We start from the raw sequence: 19484 nt of genomic DNA, 5'->3' as shown, positions 1-19484 counted from the left end.
GCCCTAACCTGGGGTCATTTGGGTGGAAAGCTTTTGACTGTCAGAGTATCCGGGATCCACAAGATTAAGGGGACAAAGGAGCCACATAAGAGGGACTGCGTCAAGGATCTGGTTGGGATCTGGAGGCAGATGCTCCAACCCACAGGTTTATGGTGGTGAGAATCAGCTATTAGGATGTCTGTCTGAGCAGCGTGGATGGACGAGTTTCTCCAGCCAGCCCCTGTGGAGGGAGGTTGGATGAAGATTCCCAGGAAAGGGCAGGTGACAAGGGTAATAGTAAGGATGGCCAGCAGCTGGAGGAATGGGAGTTGCCATGTGACTGTTGAGATACACCTGCTACAAGACTCCTGGATTACTTGGGGGATAGCTCTGCCTGAGATAGAAAAAGAGGGGGAAAGGGGCTCACCTTCCTCTCGCTTCCGTGTGTGGGGTACTCTTTCCCCTCACTAGATCTTCTGCAACCCATGTTTTAGCTGCGTCCCCAGCCTCCCCATTGGTCACCACCCTGTCCTCTTCCAGTCTCTTCCCCACTGCCTCCTTCCCACAGCCCATACACATCCTCATATTTCTCCCTCCTTAAGGAAAAAAAAAAAATCCTCCTTACCTTCTCCTGCTCTGTCTAATCAACACCCCTTCTCGCTCCTTCCTTCCAGGGCCAAGCTTTCTGAGAGTTGTCTCTATCAGAACTATTTTAAGACCTTCTAAAAGCCCTTAAAAACACTTAAATTTAGAGTTCCTATCTCACAGAAAAGCGAGTAGAAGAAAATGTACCGACATCTTATGTTAAATGTATTTTTAAAATTGTGCTTCTAATATTACAAAGCAGCAAGAAACAATTAATTTACGATTGGCTGTGATTTCTCGGGCATCATTGTGCATACAAGGGAATGTTGCAAAGTGGAAAAACCTAACCAGAAATTGTTTCCAAATGAAGTTTTTATGACTATTACATTTAAAAATTAAAGACGTTGAAACAATGATACACGTTGGAGATATTTAAACGTGTGTTATAATTTAGTTTTGCGGGTTTCTTTTGGAATTTTCAAACCGATTAATTTTTTCCGACCCTGAAAATAATTGTGGACATTTGAAAAGCTTTTTCCACTAAAATCACCATTGCCTGGGTCACCAATGAACATTTTGTTTCTATCCAATTGGAAATTCTCCAGACCTGATCTTGTGCAACCTCTCTTAGCACTTGACCTTGTCAACCACACCCCCTTTCATGGCTTTTTATAAAGCCAATGATCACTCCCCGCTTTCTTCTGATCTTCTCAACCTCCTTTGCTTGCTGATTTTCTCCTTATTTTTCTACAGTTGGTATCTTGCCTCTCCTCTGTGGACTAGCTCTTTTTTTTTTTTTTTTTTTGTTGAGACAGGGTCCCACCCTATGCCCCTGAGCAGAGTGCAGTGGGCGTGGTAGCTCACCACAACTCAGACTCAGACTGCAGGCACCCTGCTGCCTCAGCCTCCGCTGGGATTACAGGTGCTCACCGCGGCGCCCGGCTGGGTTTTTCCATTTTTTTTTCATGAGTCAGGGCCTCACTGTTGCTCAGGCGAGTCTCGAACTCCTGAACTCAAGCGATTCGATTCTCCCTCCTCAGCCTCCCACAGTGCTGGGATTACAGGCGTGAGCCACCGCGCCCGGCTATGTGGACTAGCTCTTAATAATCAAAACTTGCTGATTTTACCTCCTGAATATTTTTCAACTTCTTGCCCTCCTCTTTATCCCTGCTACCACTTCCCTGGTTCAAGTACCCACCATCTCTTGCTCAGACTATTGCAGTAGCCTCCAAAACAATTTCTCTACTTACAGCTGTTTCCTCTTCAACTCTACCCTCCACATATTTTGTCTGAGTGATCTTTCTGCAATGCAAAAATCTAACCGCCATGTATTGTCTAGTAGCCCAGAACTGTCTATGGTTTCCAGCACACACATTGTCGCTCTTTCTCCTATACCTGTGTTCCTGTCAGTATCTCTGCCCGGAACCACCCGCACTCCCCAGACAGACACCTGGGTAATCTCAGCCTTTCTTTTAAGACTTAGCTCAGGGACCGCTTCCTCCAGGCCACCTTCTCTGATCTTACATGATTCTATTAGTGATACCCCTTTTGTGGTTCTCTAATAATAGACTGTATATTAGTCTAATAATGCATAAAATAATATATTAGGTTAAGTTTGTATATCTGGGTTTTCCACTAAACAATGAGTTCTTTGGGGGGAAGAACTATGCTTGTTGAGCTCTGTAAGCCCGCAACCATGGTTCCTGGCTCACAACAAGAGCTTAATAAATGTTTGTTGAAAGAGTGAGCAAAAAGAAATAGGATATAGATGTTCCAGAGGTGGAGGTTGCATTACCAAAAGCTTGGATCCATATGTATTCATACCTAGTCCAATTTAGTTTTAATATAATAATAGTAAACATGACCACCCTTATTGAACACTCCAGCCTGGTCAAGACTGCATTGGAGTGGCAGCTGAAGGGGACTGAACATTGACATGGATATTCTAAGACATGAACCACCCATATTAGGTGGGGGTGTAGAACAGGGTTAGAAATGGGCATGTGGTCTGTGCGAGGATAATTTTGATTAGATTCAGGAAAGCTTCTCAGAAGAGGGAACACTTCTTGGGGTTTTAACAGGAAGCTGGAAGAAAGTGTGAGTCAGTAAAACACACAGCCGTTTCTCTCCGCCAGCTTCTTGTGTTTCAGGGCCAGTTACCCATGGGTGTTGGGTCCAGCGTGCTGATTCCTGGCTGAGTGGCCCCCTCCTCATAGGTCTGAGGCTGGTATACCACTCCTGCCTTGAGGAAGTTATTGGGAAGGGAAAACAAGAATAGATTGCTGGCAGAGTCAGAGCGGAGAAACAGATGGAGTGGGGAGCAGGAAAGGAAAGTTCGGAGGGAGCAGCAGTTCCATTTAACACTGTTATCAGTCATCCTCCTGGAGTCAAGTGCCTGCCACAGCACACAGCCATTAATCAGACGGGGCCTTCGAGGCTCTTGCTACACCCACAGATGCCTCCGCACCTGCAAGAGGGACAGGGAAGCCAGCTAGTCACTTCCTCCTTTCCTTTCAGCTGGGACCACACAGAAGCCATCCAGACAGATGGCTTCAAAACTGGGATTCTCTCTTGACACTTCAGTCTCTGAGCTTCTGCTAGGCCCCATCAATCAAGCTACATTGGCTGAAATGGAATCAAACTCCCTACAAACTCCTGTCTGGTTAAATACTAACTTTGGTGTCACACACAGATTGCCCATAATCTCAAATTCAAAAATGCAAATGAGTAACTGTCTTTGTCTCCAGAACTACAAAGGGGAATGGTGCCCCGGAAGAGAGTATCTCTTAAGAGAGTTGAATCGCTGCCCATCCCCTTGCTCTTCTTTTAGTTCTGACTAAATAACCACTTCTTAGATTCAGGGGCACTTACAACTGAGGGGCACTTACAACTGAGCCCTTAAAACCCTCACGTGTCTCCAGGTAGCACCATAGAATTTTGTGACTAAGACACAAAGGGGAAGCTCCTTTTGAACAGGGAAGTGCAGAGCTGAAGGCTGGGGGGCAAAGAGGCAGAAGTCACGGGAGCCACAGAGGCAGGTGCATGGAATTCACGTATATAGAAAGAGGACAGATTAGGGCTGCAATCTCAGCAAGACACAGTGTATTTGTTCTTGGATGTCAGTCAACAAACCTTCATTGAATACGTAGCTCCCCTGAGCGGGGCACCTATGCTAGGTGCAGAAGCTCTGGGCAATGTTGACACGCTGATAACAGCTGGCAAGAACATGGATTCCTGGACCAGTTTGGCTTTCAAGCACTTTCTACTTCAGAACCATATTCACCTATATTCTTGTAAACATATTGGATGGTCCAGGTTCCACCCTCTTATGTGTTGTAAATAGAAACTTCACATGCCCACTTGTAAATGGACTTATATGACCTCCCCAGGAAATGCAAAGTGATCCATCGCATTTGTGTTGCCGAGCTGTGAAATAGTAGGCTTGCCATCCCTTCTTGTATTTACCATGACATCGTTGACTAGACCTAGCAGATTCTGGAGAGAGTAATGGGAGAAAAGTAGGGAAAAGGACGTCAAAGGGAAGAGGGATAGGAGAGGGATTTGATACATTTTGCAATTTATTAGAACACAAGTTATGGGAGACACCCTTTATAATATCAAAATATGAGCTCAAGTATCTCACTTTTTAAAAACAGTTGCTACCTCCTTCAATGATCCTTAAAAACATTGTAAAGGAGGCTCACTGCCCCATTTTACACTGAAAAGAAATGGAAGCTCAGAGAACTAAAAGTTGCCCATGTTTCTATGTAGCTGTAAATCTGCTTCCAAAGCTCATGCTCTTTGTAAAGATAACTGATCTTCGTGAGTGTTGAATACAAGTGTCTACCATTAGCAAGGTGACCATGCTAAATATTTCGATTCTGTCTTTACAGTTAGCCTGGGAAATAGCCACTAATCTTAACGTTATTTTTCTGACAAGGAAACTGAGTATTTAGGTCACTTACCCAAGATTCCATGGCTGACAGGTGGAAGTGCCCAAATCCAAACGGAAGGCGGTTCACCTCCCCTTATCCACTCCCTGCCCCCCCTGTCACTCCATGTCCACTCACACTGCCAGGATGTGACTATAGAACTCCACCTGGCATCTTGACAACTGGAATCCTTCCTTGGCCCCTCAAGGATGGTGGAGGGACGGGGATGGGATACTGTCTATTTCAGCTTAGAAAAATCTCCTTCTATCCTTTAGAATATTGCATCAAATCTTTGAATTGATGATGTATTGACTGAATTTTGGCTTAGTTTCCAGACAAAGGTGGGCTATAGTCTTTATCATTCTGACCTCTTTTGTGGTGGACTGGCCAGGTCACCATTTGCCTCTCCTGGTCATGCTTTCTGGAAACCCTGGAGGGGTTTCTCTGTCTCTCAGCAATTGGTTAGGGAGAGGCGTCCTCTGCAGCTTCTCTGGGACACTATCTAAAGTCCCATATTCAGGTCTCCAGTTTTTGCTCTTTCCAAAGAAACCAGAGAACTGGGATCCCCACACAGGGCCCCTCTGAGAAAAAAGAGACAGGAAAGCATCCCCACTGTCCCTCCACCCCCATCATTCGCTCCCACTCTTGCTAAGATGTCTCACACTTTCATTCCCACTGTGCCAGACAGCAAATTTCCTGTTCTCCAAGGATTCTGAGAGTCAATGCCACGGGCCCCTTTTCCACTCTTGAAAGGGGACCCTGATTTTCACAGCCTGGTGGTGTATTTATGTTCCTTTGAAGCCCGATTGTGAGCTTGTGTTTTTCAAGATAAAGGTATTTAATTCCCTTGGAGTTCACCGACCACTTTTTTGTCTTGGAATTGTTCTGCAAAGCGTACAGTAATCCAATCTCCTTGAATGGGGAGGCCTGCATCTATGAATGGCTAGCGATATTTCTTTTTATAGGAGCTGAGTGAGAAAATAAATAAAATAAGTGCTTTTGAAAAGAAAAGGCAAAAGAAGATGAAACAGCTTGGAATGAAGCCTGCCTCTTTTTGTAATCTCCAGTTTTCCACAGGATCTGCCATTTCATTTTTTAGCGACATCTGAAAGTAGATAGATGGTCACCACATTCTAGGTGGGGATGGTCACCACACTCTACGTGGGGAGGGTCAGAGATGAAGAGGAGGGGTAATGTTGTGGCTCTTACCAGAGCCAAGTAAGACCCAGTAAAGAGAGTCAGAAGTGGTGACATTGTCCCAGTGTTAGGATTCTTCTCTGGGATTTGACAGTGATATTTGAGCTGTACTATTGGGTTAGAAGTATGGTAAGCACCTTTTCTTTTTTTTTTTTTTTAATTAATTTATTTTTAAAAATTAAATCATAGCTGTGTACATTAATGCGATCATGGGTCACCATACACTGGTTTTATAGACCGTTTGACACATTTTCATCACACTGGTTAACATAGCCTTCCTGGAATTTTCTTAGTTATTGTGTTAAGACATTTATATTCTACATTTACTAAGTTTCACATGTACCCTTGTAAGATGCACCATAGGTGGGGGTCCCACCAATTACCCTCCCTCTGCCCATCCTCCCCTCTCACTCCCCTCCCTCTCCCCCTTCCCCATACTCTTAGGTTATAACTGGGTTATAGCTTTCATATGAAAGCCATAAATTGGTTTCATAGTAGGGCTGAGTATGTTGGATACTTTTTCTTCCATTCTTGAGATATTTTACTAAGAAGAATATGAATTTCTCACATTTTAATAGGATGACAAAGTAGAAAAGGATTATGTGAGGCATCTGTGTGTTATCTGGTGCATTCTAATTAAAACCAAAGTGCCTTTAGTCACTCTCCATTTCTGAGGTCTTGGAACAAAGGACCCCTCACAGCTCCCTTCACCTCTGTCTTTCTTTGCCTGTTACCTATTCCTCTCAAGGCACATGTGGAAGCCAGCTGATTAAAATTATAAAAAGAAAGATCACCTAGGAGATGCTATGGAAAGCAAAGGAAAATTCCTGCCCTTTGTTCGAGACACAAGGAGAAAAATGTTCCTGTGGCCCAATTCTTGGTGGCCACGTAAAGACTTACAGAAAGAGATCTTTTGGGTCATACTCAATCCTGTTTTTCTGAATCCCATGAGCAGTGAGTTACAGACTGTAGTAAGTCTGTTGGCTAATTTGCCAAAGAGAGATCTAGCTAGATATGGTTGCAGGCTGGTGCTTCTTGCTTGGCTGGGAGGAGTTCACGTGGAATTTCACTTGGCCAAGAAGCCTATGAGCCTCTCTCCAAAATGTTTGCTTGGGATTGAGCCATGGCAAAAATGGGGCCACACATTAAACTGACACTAGCTGCTGTGGCTGGATGGCGGCTGAAGGCCTGGCTTTCTTGGTGATTTACACAGCATCTTCTAGACAGCCCCACTCCTAGATACTGCCTCTTATTAATGTGGAGTTTGGATGATCCAAAGGATGATCACAGAGGGGCAGGTTAATACTGGTTGTTGGATGGGACCTGCGTGGGGTGACTTCTGCTGTTTATTTTCCCTTTCATCTGTTCCATTCTCTTCCTCATGCCAGGGAACATTTGGTCCTAAAGTACAACGGAGAGAAGCTTCCTGTGCACGCCTTCCATCTTTCCTGGGAATCTATCTCCTTTCTCCCTCTATCCAGAACTTTGCTTGTTAGTCTTTGGACTCATCTAAACCACTGTGGGGTCGGGGGGAGGGGGGATTTCCAAAGCCAACAACTGCAAAAATTATAAGTTTACTTCTCTATAAATGAACCTAATTTATACTTCAACCTTCCATTTCAAACTGACCACCAAAAATGTAAAGACTTCTCAGTCATCTCAGTTTAAATTCCATTAATCCAATGTTTTCTCCATTTCCCCCTCTCCCACGTTGTATTTTGTGTCTGGGGTTGGGAAGAAGGACCATTACATGTCACAGCAGGTAGGCGGGGATAAGTGTCTAGTTTGACGATGGATTCCACTTAGATTTCCAAAATCCTTGTCTGGGTCCCAGGAAAACTCAGACCTTTCATTGGGACCTCCCTACCCTGGGTCCATATGTGCCACCTCTTATGCTCCCATTCCACTGTTGACATATTTGAGTTTGCCACACTCCAGAAGCATGCATATATCTCTTTATAACTGCTGGGATCCTCGGCTAATTCTAGGGGTGATATCTGACACTTTCCAGCTCCCAGCAGGGGAGGGACCAGCCACATTCTAAAGTCTCCTTTTCCACCAAGAAGCTCCTGTCCTGGCCGGGGCATCCTTTTATCTGGTTTGTAGACTTGGTGGCCTGGCTCTCTTTATTATATTTATTTATTTTTTTATTTTCCACTCTCTAACTTCTAGCCTCAATTTTATGCCCACATCCCTTCAAGTGTTGACTTTTTATATTCCAAAATATCTCCCTAGCAAGTTAAAAACCTTGCCTTCCAAGAACATTGCCTCTACTGTGAGTTCTAAGAACATACTTTGAAATTCAAAGCTGAAAATTTGACGCAGTTTCTCCTAAGGCAATGACTATCCCCTGAGACCAAGAATGCCACCAAGAGCTCAGAATTCCATCCCCCAGCACCTGTTTCCATCACAGCACATCTCACAATAGAACCTTTGATGACTAGCGCTAATTCTCTCAAATCCAGTCCCGTGCACTGTCGGTGTGCCAAGGTGTCTGGCAATGCTATGGCATGATTATGAGGCATCTACCTGGGACACTGGCTTTACTCGGAGCTTGGGTTGTAAAAACATTCTTACATTAAATCAACAGGCCTCTCTATTATGGAATAAACTGCAAAATTCACATTCTTTTTAAGACAAAATAGAAGACAGACTTTAAGTAAATTCCAAGTATGATGGGCTGTTTTAGTCTATGTCTCAAATCTCAAGAGTTCACATTCAATCTTCTCCGATGTTGCTTCTTCCCATGAAGAGTGTTTGCAAATGGCTTTGCCCAACCTTCAACATTCTCTTAACTCCATCCTCATCCTACTTATTCAAACCAACTTGTACTCTGCAATATTCCAAAGGCAGCAACTCCCTAACAATACTTCAAGGCCAATGTCTCTGTAAAGCCTTCCCTGACCACTTCCAGAATTAATCACTTCCTCCTAGGGGCTTCCAGATACTTTCTTTAAATTCTATATAGTTCTTTTAAAATACTGTATAGTGCAACTCTTGTGGCAACTATCTGCGCCTCTCTCTAGGTTTTAAACCTTTTGAGGGCAGAGCCATGTCATATTCCTTTTGGCAATTTCAGAGCCTCACACAGTTCTTGAAACACAGTAGTTTAAAATACTGTTTGGTTGGTTGCAGTGGAAGCTACATGAACACTTTCCAGGCTAATACCTGGAATGTTGGGACTTCTCTTTGGGATAAAAGAAACATAGGATAAGAGTGGAGGTGGCACCTAGTCAGAGGGACCTGAAGATTCTCACCCATTCATTCATTCATCTGCTTATTTTTTGTTCATTCTTTCACCTAATAATGGTGTCAGGAGACTTAATGAGTGCTGAGATACAAAAGCAAATAGGATACACTCCCTGACTTTGAGTTGCTTATTATCTATGGGGGAGAAAACGTCATCAGCCACAAAATCAATGTCATAAGTGTTGATCTTTGAAAAGCTATTCAGTCTTAAGGAGCACAGGATAGATTGGCATACTTGCAGCTTGGGGATACTACTCAGACCCCTCATTGGGCCTTAATTGCTCCTTCAGGCCTAGATTTCAGAATATAATTAGTAACAGCTCTCTATTGCTGAGAGCTTCATAAGATTTATCTTATTGACTCTTCACAACAGCCCTTGGAGGTGCCCGTGCTACTATTACTTTTCCAATGAAGGAAACAGGGGCACACAGATGTTTCAGAGTGGCTGTGATCACAAGGGCATCTGTACAGCAGAGGCCATCTGAAGCAATGCATGATCTTGAACCCTTTCAAAACTGCCTCAGGAAACATAACCAACCTAGAACGGTCAGTGAACAAACACATATGCAGGAGTTTAATGGACTCTGTGTGAGATCTCACATGAGAGAGGGAGGGTCTAGGTCAAGGTCACAGAGCTTGGGGACACAGCCCTGCCCATGGCACTTCCTTCCTCAAGTGTTTATTTGCCTGCGATACCTTCTTCCCACTGTCCCTGGGGACACACCCTATTCAGTCCTGGGTGTTTCTAAGATCTAGTTCATTCTATCCAACCCACAAGTGTCCTGACACTTTTGTCTGCTTTGCTCCCATTTCTTTTTTCTCTGAACACATAGTCTCCTCTGCACTTCACCCCACAGTATTGAACTGTAACTTAGCTAGTATCGAGGGTTGTTTGCTAATCACTTCAAATGTGTCGGTTTTATTTCCAGAAATCACTTTAAGATCTGTGAAGCCCACAGGGCTTTCTTATTCCCAGGAGCATGAAACGATGGGCTGGGACACCTCACTGTCATTCAGCACGACCCTGTTGACCCAATGGCTGGCTGGCTGACCACTGGAAATAACTCCCCTGCAGATGGCTAATGGAATGAGACTGCCCTGAAGTTCTGAGGGCAGCACAGCACGGCTCTGGAGTGTAGATCAATAGCTGCTGCTTTCTCTGGGCCCTTATGATGAGCCAAGCTCTGAGCTATTCCACTCTCCCTTCACAGCAACCGCGTGGTATACTGGTTACCATGCTCATTTTACAGAGAGAGAAACGAGGTGTCAACAGAGTTCACTAATGTGCCTAGGCTCACAGATGTGTGACTGGGGAAGATGGGACTGGAATGAGATCTGCACAGGCTCTGTGTCCACTGGTGTCCACTGCCCTGCCCAGGGCCAGCTCTGACCTTAGAGGAGCAAAGAGTTCAGAGGTGTGTGGCCTCACTGGGTTCCTCTGAGGGCAGCATTTCCTTCAAATGACAAAGGACTTGCCCCACAGCTCAATATTCTTTTTTCTTTTAATTCTGGGTTAGTATGAAGGTGCATACTCTTAAGTCACATTATTTGTGTCTGTAAGGTAAAGTCCAAAGTCTAAGATGTGGTTGTGTACTTCACCCAGGAAGTGCCGTGTACCCCTACATTGTACTCAATAGGTGGGACCTCTCTAAGCCTTCTCTCCTCTCTGCTCTCCTTGAATTTCACTGTGCTTTTTTCTCATGTGGTCCCGTAGTTATTTATCTCCCAGTTTCAGATTAGAACTGAGTACATGGGATGTTTATTTTTCCATTCTCGAGATACTTTACTTGGGAGAATGTTCTCCAAATTCATCCAGGTAAAAGCTAGAAAGTCTCCATCTTTTCATGGCTGAATAGTATTCCATGGTGTATGTATATATGTGTGTGTGTGTGTGTGTGTATCCGTAGGGGTGTGTGTGTGTGTGTACACCGCAGTTTATCCACTCAAGGGTTGATGGGCACTTAGGTTGTTTCAACATCTTTGCAATTGTGCATTGAGCTGCTATCAACATTCAAGTGCAACGGAACCTTATGGTGAGAAGAGCCCAAGTCAAGGTCCCCAAGCTGTAGGTGCTGGTGGGAGTGCAGAGAGAGGAAGTACTGGTGATGTGATTGCAAACTAGCACAGCGTTTTCAGAAAGAAGCGCAGAGAGTCCTCAAAGAGCTAGAAGTAGACCTTCCATTTGCTCCTGCAATCCCACTACTGGGTATCCACCCAGGAAAAAAGAATTTTGTTCACCACAGATCCATATCCTTGAGACCTTTCCTTGCAAGATAGAGATCTACGTTCTCTGTCTCATCAGGGATAATCGTTCATGCTGAGCAGAGAAGGCAAACACACGAGCACCTTCATCTTAATTCTCAGCTGCCTTCCTGGCAACAGTGTGTACAGGTATATGGGTTGCATATTTTAATAAGGGAGCAATAGATTACTAGGGTTTATTGATTTATTATCCACACCAGGACACTTTGAGAATAAAATTTATCTAGAAATAACTAACAGGCACAAACTAACCTATAACAGATGTAATCAAGGCTGTCTTGGGCAAAGCAGGAGAGGGGTTTTCCCTACAGAAAGTGCTGGGTGCTCAGGAGCCCTTGACATTTCTCAGCTACACATCTCAGTCTGCTTTCCCCTAATTTAACATTCATTCATACAACAAAACATCCACGTGCCGGCCCTATGAAGAAGATAACCCCTTCCCTCATGAGCCTTACATTCTAAAAGGAGTAAAGTAAATGAATAAACGCATAGAAAATATGTGTGATGAGGTCTGCAAAGAGAAATAGGGAAGGGTTAAGGTGATGGGGAGATGTGTAGGGTGAGAGTGATGACCTCTCCTTGGGGAAGCTCCTAGGGAAGGCTACAGGGAAGGAACAGGTGCACAGACCCTGGGGTAGAAGAGCCAGCTGAGGAGCTTGGGCAACAGAAGAAGGGAGGACCGTGGGGAACAGATCTCACACAGGGCCTTGGATTTTATTCCCAGTGAGATGGGAAGCCATCGGAAGGTTTGTGCAGGGGAATTTCAAAATGCATTCAGATTTGCATTTTTAAAAAGGATCACTCTGGCTATTAGTGGAGATATGCAGACATGGGAAAAGGAGACGAAGCTATTGTGATTGCATAGGTGTGAGGTGATGGTGGGGGCATGGGCCAGGCTGGAAGCGGTGATGCTGGGGTTGGAGGTGGCTGGATTTGGGAAACATTGTGAAGACAGAGCATCTAGGACTTGTGAGCCAGGTGGGCGCTGAAGAACGCTGGGTGGCTGCTATGTAAAACCTCGAGACAGAGCTGACCCCAGCCAGCCCGTCCTAGCCCGGGGTTCCTTCCAAGGCTTCTCAGTGTGTCCTCGAGGTCATTACTGGGACCTAGAAATTTGAGCACGAGAGGCAAGCCACTTGGGCCTGTCGGGAGTGGGGAGTCGGAGCACCCTTACCTTTCGCTCTGTGATCTTCTTCCTTGGGGCACTTCCCCCCTTCCCACCATTTACGCTTCAGGATCTCCAGGCGGTTGTTCTCCTGCAGCTGGAGAATGGCCAGGTCAAACTCGTCCCGGAAAACCGAGCCTGCAGGGTCACAGGAGAGCCCAGGACATGGGTGAGAATGCCTGTTACGGATTGCTCTGCTCCCCTCCCGGCACGCCTCCAGCCACTCTTCTGCTTCAGCCTCCCGAGAGGAGAGGCGGAGCGGTGAGCGGGGGGCACCCCAGACCCTGGCTCTCTACGCCCGTCTCCTCTGCGGGGAAGAGGGAGCTCTGACTTCATGTGGGGCTCTGTCTTCTCTACTTCCCTCTCTCCACACTAACTATCATGTCCAGCCAATGGCCGAAGACCCCAGGATGGGCCAAGTAATGTCTTTCCAGGGACTTGCGCCACTCCCCTCCTGAGCTGGGTGCCAGCACTTTCTAAATTTAAAAAGATGTCTGTGCAAGTGAATCGACCTGTGCATTGGTACCCAGGACTCTGGTTGCAAAGCTTTCCATCACGCTCAGGAGGCCACAGTTCGTCTTTCTGCGACTCAAACCTCTTAGCCAGTTATCTAACTTTCACCTTAAATTAGTTTCTCAGATAATGTACTTGTAACTCTCACTACATTATACCTGAAAATTGGTTTACTCAGAGCACGCACCCACTCCTGAAAGAAGTGCCCAGGGTGTGACAGAAACCTCCTCTCGTCCATCTTGCGAAGGTCCCTGTTCCCACATGTCCCCAACCCTTTGGGCTGTTGCTGAATGTACCAGAACCCACTGGCCTGCTCATCCTCACATTTCCCCCCTCTTTCTGGCCTCCTCAAACAGAAAGCTTTTTTTTCTGTTCAGTGCAATTCTTTTTAAATTTTTCTAATGGAATATGGTCAAGGAGCATTGGTTGTAAAATTTAGGTTTAATCACAAAAACAGGCTTATATTAAACCATGGAAAGTTCAGTGTCCCAGCACAAGCTGAGGCCTAAGATCATTGAGAAAAAGCTGCCAAGAGGTTGGCAAACAACTCAGCTGCCCAGCTTCCCTGCTCAAGCTCTGTGAAGGCCTGATGTGGGCAGATATCCCAGAGAAAAAAGGCTACGCTGAAGGATTCAGGCAGAAGCTTGGAACAAACAGACGAGTGCTTCTCAAAGTTGAATGTGCATAGGAACCACTCGGGGATTTTGTTGACCTGCAGATTCTGATTCAGTAGGTCTAGGGTGAGACCTCAGAGTCTGCATTTCTAGCAAGCCCCAGGATGATGCCCATGCTGCGGGGCCGTGCACGACACTCCAGAGCCAAAGAACTAGAACATCACCCAGGTCTCCTCTGACTGTGACAGCCCAGGACTCCAATGGGAGAACCTTCCTTGCTATTGACACAACTCTTGCTTAGACACACAAAGCTCCAGCCTGCAGCACTGGGTGAACATCAGCAGAGCCTCACATAGAGTAGGTTCTCAATAACACATCTGCAGGGAGGGATACATTGAATGAGTTATATAACAGATGTCATTGGATGGGGGGACTAATGACCATTCCAGCTTCAGAGACAACTGTCTGGACCAGTAAGGCAGGACAAGCAGGTTCAAGACACTTTCAACCCAACCTCACAACACACCAGGGGCTGTATGGAAAGGACTATTCTGCTCACTCCATGGTTGCCTACTCTGCTCCTAACCCCTCTGATTAATTTTCTCTCTTGTTCCATATTCTGTTTGTCTTATTTTCCTGAGTCCAACCACATTGCTTAATCTATAATTATGCCCTGACCTTCCACTTAAGACTGGTACACATAATGGTACACAGTTATGTTACCATTACTGTCCACTTAACATCTAAATGATATGTGTGTTTACCTTTCCTGGCATGACCCCAGCTAGCCCTAAATCCTGTCTCATAAATGGACTATGTAATATTCTTCTCAACCTCATGGAAGAGCCTAGACTAGCCTGCAGTATATTCTCACACATATCCTGTCCTGTCTAGCTGGTTGGATCCATTTGACAACATGGTCTGGTAAATGAATTACTAGATTTGGGAAGGCATCCTAGTCTAGACTCAAGACCAGAGTCTCTTGTCTAGTCTGTGATCTTGGACAAATAACCTGTTACTCTGAATCTCAGTTCTGTCTTGTATAGAATGGGAATAAGCACATGTATCTCACAGTGGAGTGGGGGATGATTGAGATATGCAAAAATAACATCATGTCAGATTTGGAACAGATATTTCCCTCCATTTTCCCTTGGATATTGATAAAAATGTCTAGTTAGTCTGTTTTACCTCAAGTCTCTATAGTTCCGTTCCATGAAAACTCTTGAGGCATTTGAAATTTAGGCTAAATTTGTGATTGCTGGCTGGGTGTGGTGGCTCATACCTGTAATCCTAGCACTCTGGAAGGCCAAGGAGGATGGATCACCTGAGCTCAGGGGTTCGAGAGCAGCCTGAGCAAGAGTGAGACCCTGACTCTACTAAAAACAGTAAAACTAGCTGGGTGTTGTGGCGGGTGCCTGTAGTCCCAGCTACTTGGGAGGCTGAGGACTACAAGAGAATCGCTTGAGCCCAAGAGTTTGAGGTTGCTGTGAGCTAAGTCACTCCAGCATTCTACCCAGGCTGACAGAGTGAGACCCTATCTCAAGAAAAAAAATTATAATTGCTAAATTTGACACAGTATTATCAAGACGCACCTTACGTTTATTTTGTGATTCACTCCGCCATTTTGAAACAAAATGTTGGCCAATAAATTTCTCAAATAATCTATAATATTAGGGGACATCGATGAAATATGCCAGCAAATAGAGGGCGTACATGTTCACTGGTGCCTTGAGTGAGCCCTCCAGTTTGTAGAACTACCAGTGTCAGAATTTACAAAGTTCAAGGCTGAACCCTATTATTGCCTGTGTTCATTTGTTTTTATCATTATTGCCTGCATTCATTTGCTTTTATCAAATGACATAGGAAACTTTGGAAAAGATGGGAAAGACACAATTATTCCCCAAGACAGGCTATGCGGGACACACGAAGGTAAAGCACCTGACCAGATTGTTGGGTTCAATCTTCATAATAAATCTATGAGGTAGGTAATAGAAACCTAATTTTATGAATGAAATAACTTATGCTTAGAGAGTTTAAATAATCCGTCTAAGGTACCACACTCAGTAACTAGGATGCATACCCATGTCTGCCTGATACCAAGTCCATACTCACTATACTCCACAGGTGTAAGCGAATCCTACAATTTATAGAGCTTTGAGTTAGGCCATGATCAGTGGAAGGGATGTATGATACAACTATAAAGCTGTGCATGCTATAGATCAGTTTTCTCGTGTGATCTGGTGGCTTTGAATCTTGCTTCTTCCTCTGTTGCCTTGTAAAAAGAACTCCCTCGTACAAGGACAACCCGACATGACAGTGGCTGTCACTGATGTATATGGGGGTAAGGGTCCATGTCAGAATCACCCAGGGAACATCTCCAGATCCCCTCCAAAACCACCACAGCAGCTATACCTGTTCTTCCCTGCTCTTCTGCTGCAGGTACTACCAGCAGGGGAGGGCCCAGAGTGTGAATGTCCTTTAAAAAGCACGGCTGGAATGCCTTTCTAGAAGCCAAACATCTCTACCTTCCTATAACAAAACCGGATGGAACCCAGTCAGCAAGCTGAACATCAGAGCTTTCCTGCCAGTTCTCAGTTACCCACACTGAGGGGACGTGAGATTCACAAATAGTTCGAAAACTCTCTCATCGAATCATGCCAGTCCCTTTTTGCAGTAAACTTTTCACCAGGGGCCCCAACAAATAGCAAAATCAATTCATTTGAATTTTCAGATCTCTGCCTTCTTTCCACTGCTTGTAGAAATGTCAGTCAACAGAGAAATGGCCAAGAGGCAGGAACCAGGAAAGAGGAGGAAGCAAAGGCCTAACGTGTCTGCCAAGGGCATCCATATGCCCTTTGATAATTAATCAATTCATCAAAGAATAATTGATCAACTATACAACCAGATCTTTTATAGTGAAGTCTTGGGTACTAATCACTGATGAATGGAAGTAGGTAGGTCTTTTTGTTTTGTTTTTTTAAAAACCTTGAGAATGCTTTCTTTTTAAACCACTGTTAAATTGGGGCTAGCAGTAGGAGTTACTGAATTTAATGGTGCATTCAGTGGTCTTAGCTACCCTGACCCTGCCTGGAGGAAGCTATCCAAGAGGCTGTTCCTCTCCTGCATACCGACTGGCATGCCAATCCCATAGCCCTTGGTGTCCAGCAGGCCCCCAATCTGAGTGAGGTTGCAGTTGCGCTGCCGATAGTACTCATTCATGGTGGACTCCAGGAGAAAGGCGTAGTTGGAGTTCAACACCCTGGCGATCCCCTCCTCTGTGCTCTTCACAAACACACTTGGTTGCTTGGAGTACATGTAATTCCACATGCGCTGGTAGGTCTGGTAGCGGGAATTCTGGAAAAAGACACAAGGAAGCAGGAATGGGAAAAGAGAAAGGAAATGTTGGTTGAAAAGGGGAAAGAATCAAAGTGGGCCTCAGAATGCCCCTCTGCTGCTCTGCCCCTCATTACAGTCTATCACTTCTTGCCTCCTGTCTCTCACTGCCAGAGGCTCCCTGACCCTGCACAATAGCAGAGGAGGGAGGTGAGCTTTTGATGCCTTTCACAGAAAGCCGGGAAGCAGCAGGGGCCTACGGTACTGTCAATTCTGCCTACTGGTTTGATGATCAGTTTTGCCTCATCGGCCCTTGAGAGGTCTTCCATGGCCAAACTCCATTTTCTGATAGAATTGAAATTCTGGCCGTATCCCTTTGCTGTCCCTGAGGCTGGGGCAGTAAGGCCAGTACACTCAGCTGCCTTCAGGAATTGTGCACAGACACCCTCTGCACAGCCGTGCTGGATATTTTCTGTCCGTCCTAAAGTAAATGACCAATCACATGTCCAGTGCTGGCTTCTGTTTCACAAATAATAACAAGGCAGAAGTCTGGGGGTCCATTCAAACCCACTGGTCTCTGTACCAACAGAAAACTGAAGGCTTTGGACCTGTTTCCCGTGCCAATGAACTTCTTGGATTTTAGGTTGGTTAGGCATCTGTTAACCCCAAGAGGAATCTGATGCCCTAGAGATCTTGAAGCGTATGAGAACTACTGTTCTGCCTGGCCTGGCTCTGTCGGCCTTGGAGAACAATCAGTTTGTCTTTCCGCAAAGACATCATTGTGGCAGGGCCTTCTCCTGAGCCTTGCGAGGGAAGCCCAAAGTAGCCAGCAGGGCCCCTGCGGATACCTGTCTAGTCTGGAATCGATGAAACCGGTTCACCTTAATCTAATACTCTTCAAACTCCAGTCATTTGTGCATTATTTAAATCGTGCTCTAAGTAGTACCTGTATAATTTAGCTCACTTTTAAAAATTTAAATGCATATATTAGCTCTATCCAATGCAGTAAGATAAATAAAACTACAGGTTTGATTCACTGCAGATATATATTTTTTCTCTCTCTAATTCCTATTAAAATAAACATGAGACTACTGCAATTAAAAAATAGTTCTATGACCTTGTACCTAAAATCATCACAAATACCACCCGTCATACACGTACAACACTTTGAGACAGGCTGATATTAACCCAAAGTCCTTTTGGGACCCAAACCCTGGGGTATTTCATGGAGCAGGAAAAAATGAGTCCCAGGTGGACCCCTGAACTGGATGTTCAAAAAGAGATAATGAGATGAGGAAAGATGTTTTTATCTCCAGTGGAAAAACATCTCAAATTTATTCTGCCCAATTCCCGATGATGGTAAGCAACCGAATGGTATTTACTTGGAAGAAGGTCATGCTGGAGCCTCCGTGAATTGTGCCATACTCGATGGCGGTCTGGTCAGCCAGGTCATCCACTGACTCAATGGGCACATCCATGCGCTGCACAGTCAGGAATGCTGCTAGGTTGGCCGTGTAGGATGAGATGATGATCAGCGTGAAAGCCCACCTATGCAGGAAACACCAGGAAGCCATCACTGCCCGAGCACTCCCGGGAGTCTTGACTCCCCTCCCTGGGCCTGCCATGACACAGGGTAGACCAGGCGTCTCCCTTTTCAAGGCGCTTGCAACGTAGTGGGAGAAGAGAAAGGAGGCTGGGCGTAGGATGTCAACAGAGATGAAGTAAGTTTGTGAGCATTGCCTGGAAGTAGTTGATTTTTTTTTTTTTTTAATTTCCTAAAAGAAGTGATTATTGGGTTGTTATTCCAAAAGAGGTACAAGTCACGCATATGAGACTATGAGAAATGAACTAGTGATTGAGCTACAGGGGCCAGCTCTGATGGCTCTGTTCAGAGCTGAAGCTGGGATGGCTCCCTGCGTCGCGCTGAAGCCCGCCTTCAGATGCGCACGGCTGTGAGCCGAGCATCTACCGTGAGCTGTGTCCACTATCTCTCAGAATTCCTACAACTCAGGAGGCAAATTCTTATCCCGATTATATAGGTGAGGAAATGAAGGCTTAGAGAAGTGAAGTAACTTGCCAAGGAAGACACTGATAAATTCATATCTCACTACCAGTTCTATAAATTGTAACAGCAGAAAATCTTTAATTAAGACTAACTGGTAAAAGCATCTTCGAACTGCGGAAATGCTGGCATTAGAAAAGACGTTCACAATGGTCATGGTATTTTAGACTAGAAGACTGTTGTATTGAGTCGATAGAACTCATTTAAAATTAGAATAACTTGGCAGTACAGGCAGCAATATATGCTGAAGCCATTAAACACAGTGAGCTCACATCAGTAGGTTAAACAAGCCTTCTCCCATCTGGTCAACAGTATGGATCTGCTTCCCAATCCAAGGGGTTCAGAGATGGATCTAAGCACAGTTTAGGTTGCAGAATCGCAAATTCTGAACCAGTGGAGTCTGAATTCACGAGGCTTTCCCCATGATGAAGACATTGCCAATTAGCACGTATCGTCTGCCACAGCACTCAGCAGCTGCCAGGTGGATTTTCAGTAGGAAGTCCCGTTGCCCCTTTGGCCACCATGGCCAAGAACTCCGGCTGGCTGCCCCACCAGGAGTGAAGCAAAGGGGAGTCCACTGACCACCAGTGAAG

The 19484-nt window shown here is 45.2% G+C and overlaps 1 protein-coding gene across 2 annotated transcripts in view; it reads right to left on the bottom strand.

The window, feature by feature from the left end:
- The window catches only part of GRIK4 (glutamate ionotropic receptor kainate type subunit 4), a 465962-nt gene that overhangs the window by 7735 nt on the left and 438743 nt on the right, over positions 1–19484 (bottom strand). For both annotated transcript variants that reach the window (XM_053595472.1, XM_053595471.1), the window contains 3 exons: positions 18212–18377; positions 16625–16850; positions 12379–12507 (listed from right to left, as the gene is read on the bottom strand). In XM_053595472.1, coding sequence (XP_053451447.1) covers positions 12379–12507; positions 16625–16850; positions 18212–18377 — 521 coding nt within the window. The remainder of the gene's footprint in view (positions 1–12378; positions 12508–16624; positions 16851–18211; positions 18378–19484) is intronic.

Source organism: Nycticebus coucang, chromosome 6 (assembly GCF_027406575.1).
Source record: "Nycticebus coucang isolate mNycCou1 chromosome 6, mNycCou1.pri, whole genome shotgun sequence".
Classification (NCBI taxonomy): Eukaryota; Metazoa; Chordata; class Mammalia; order Primates; family Lorisidae; genus Nycticebus; species Nycticebus coucang.
The sequence above is the reverse complement of the archived record's forward strand: the minus strand, read 5'-3'. Positions and strand labels throughout refer to the sequence as shown.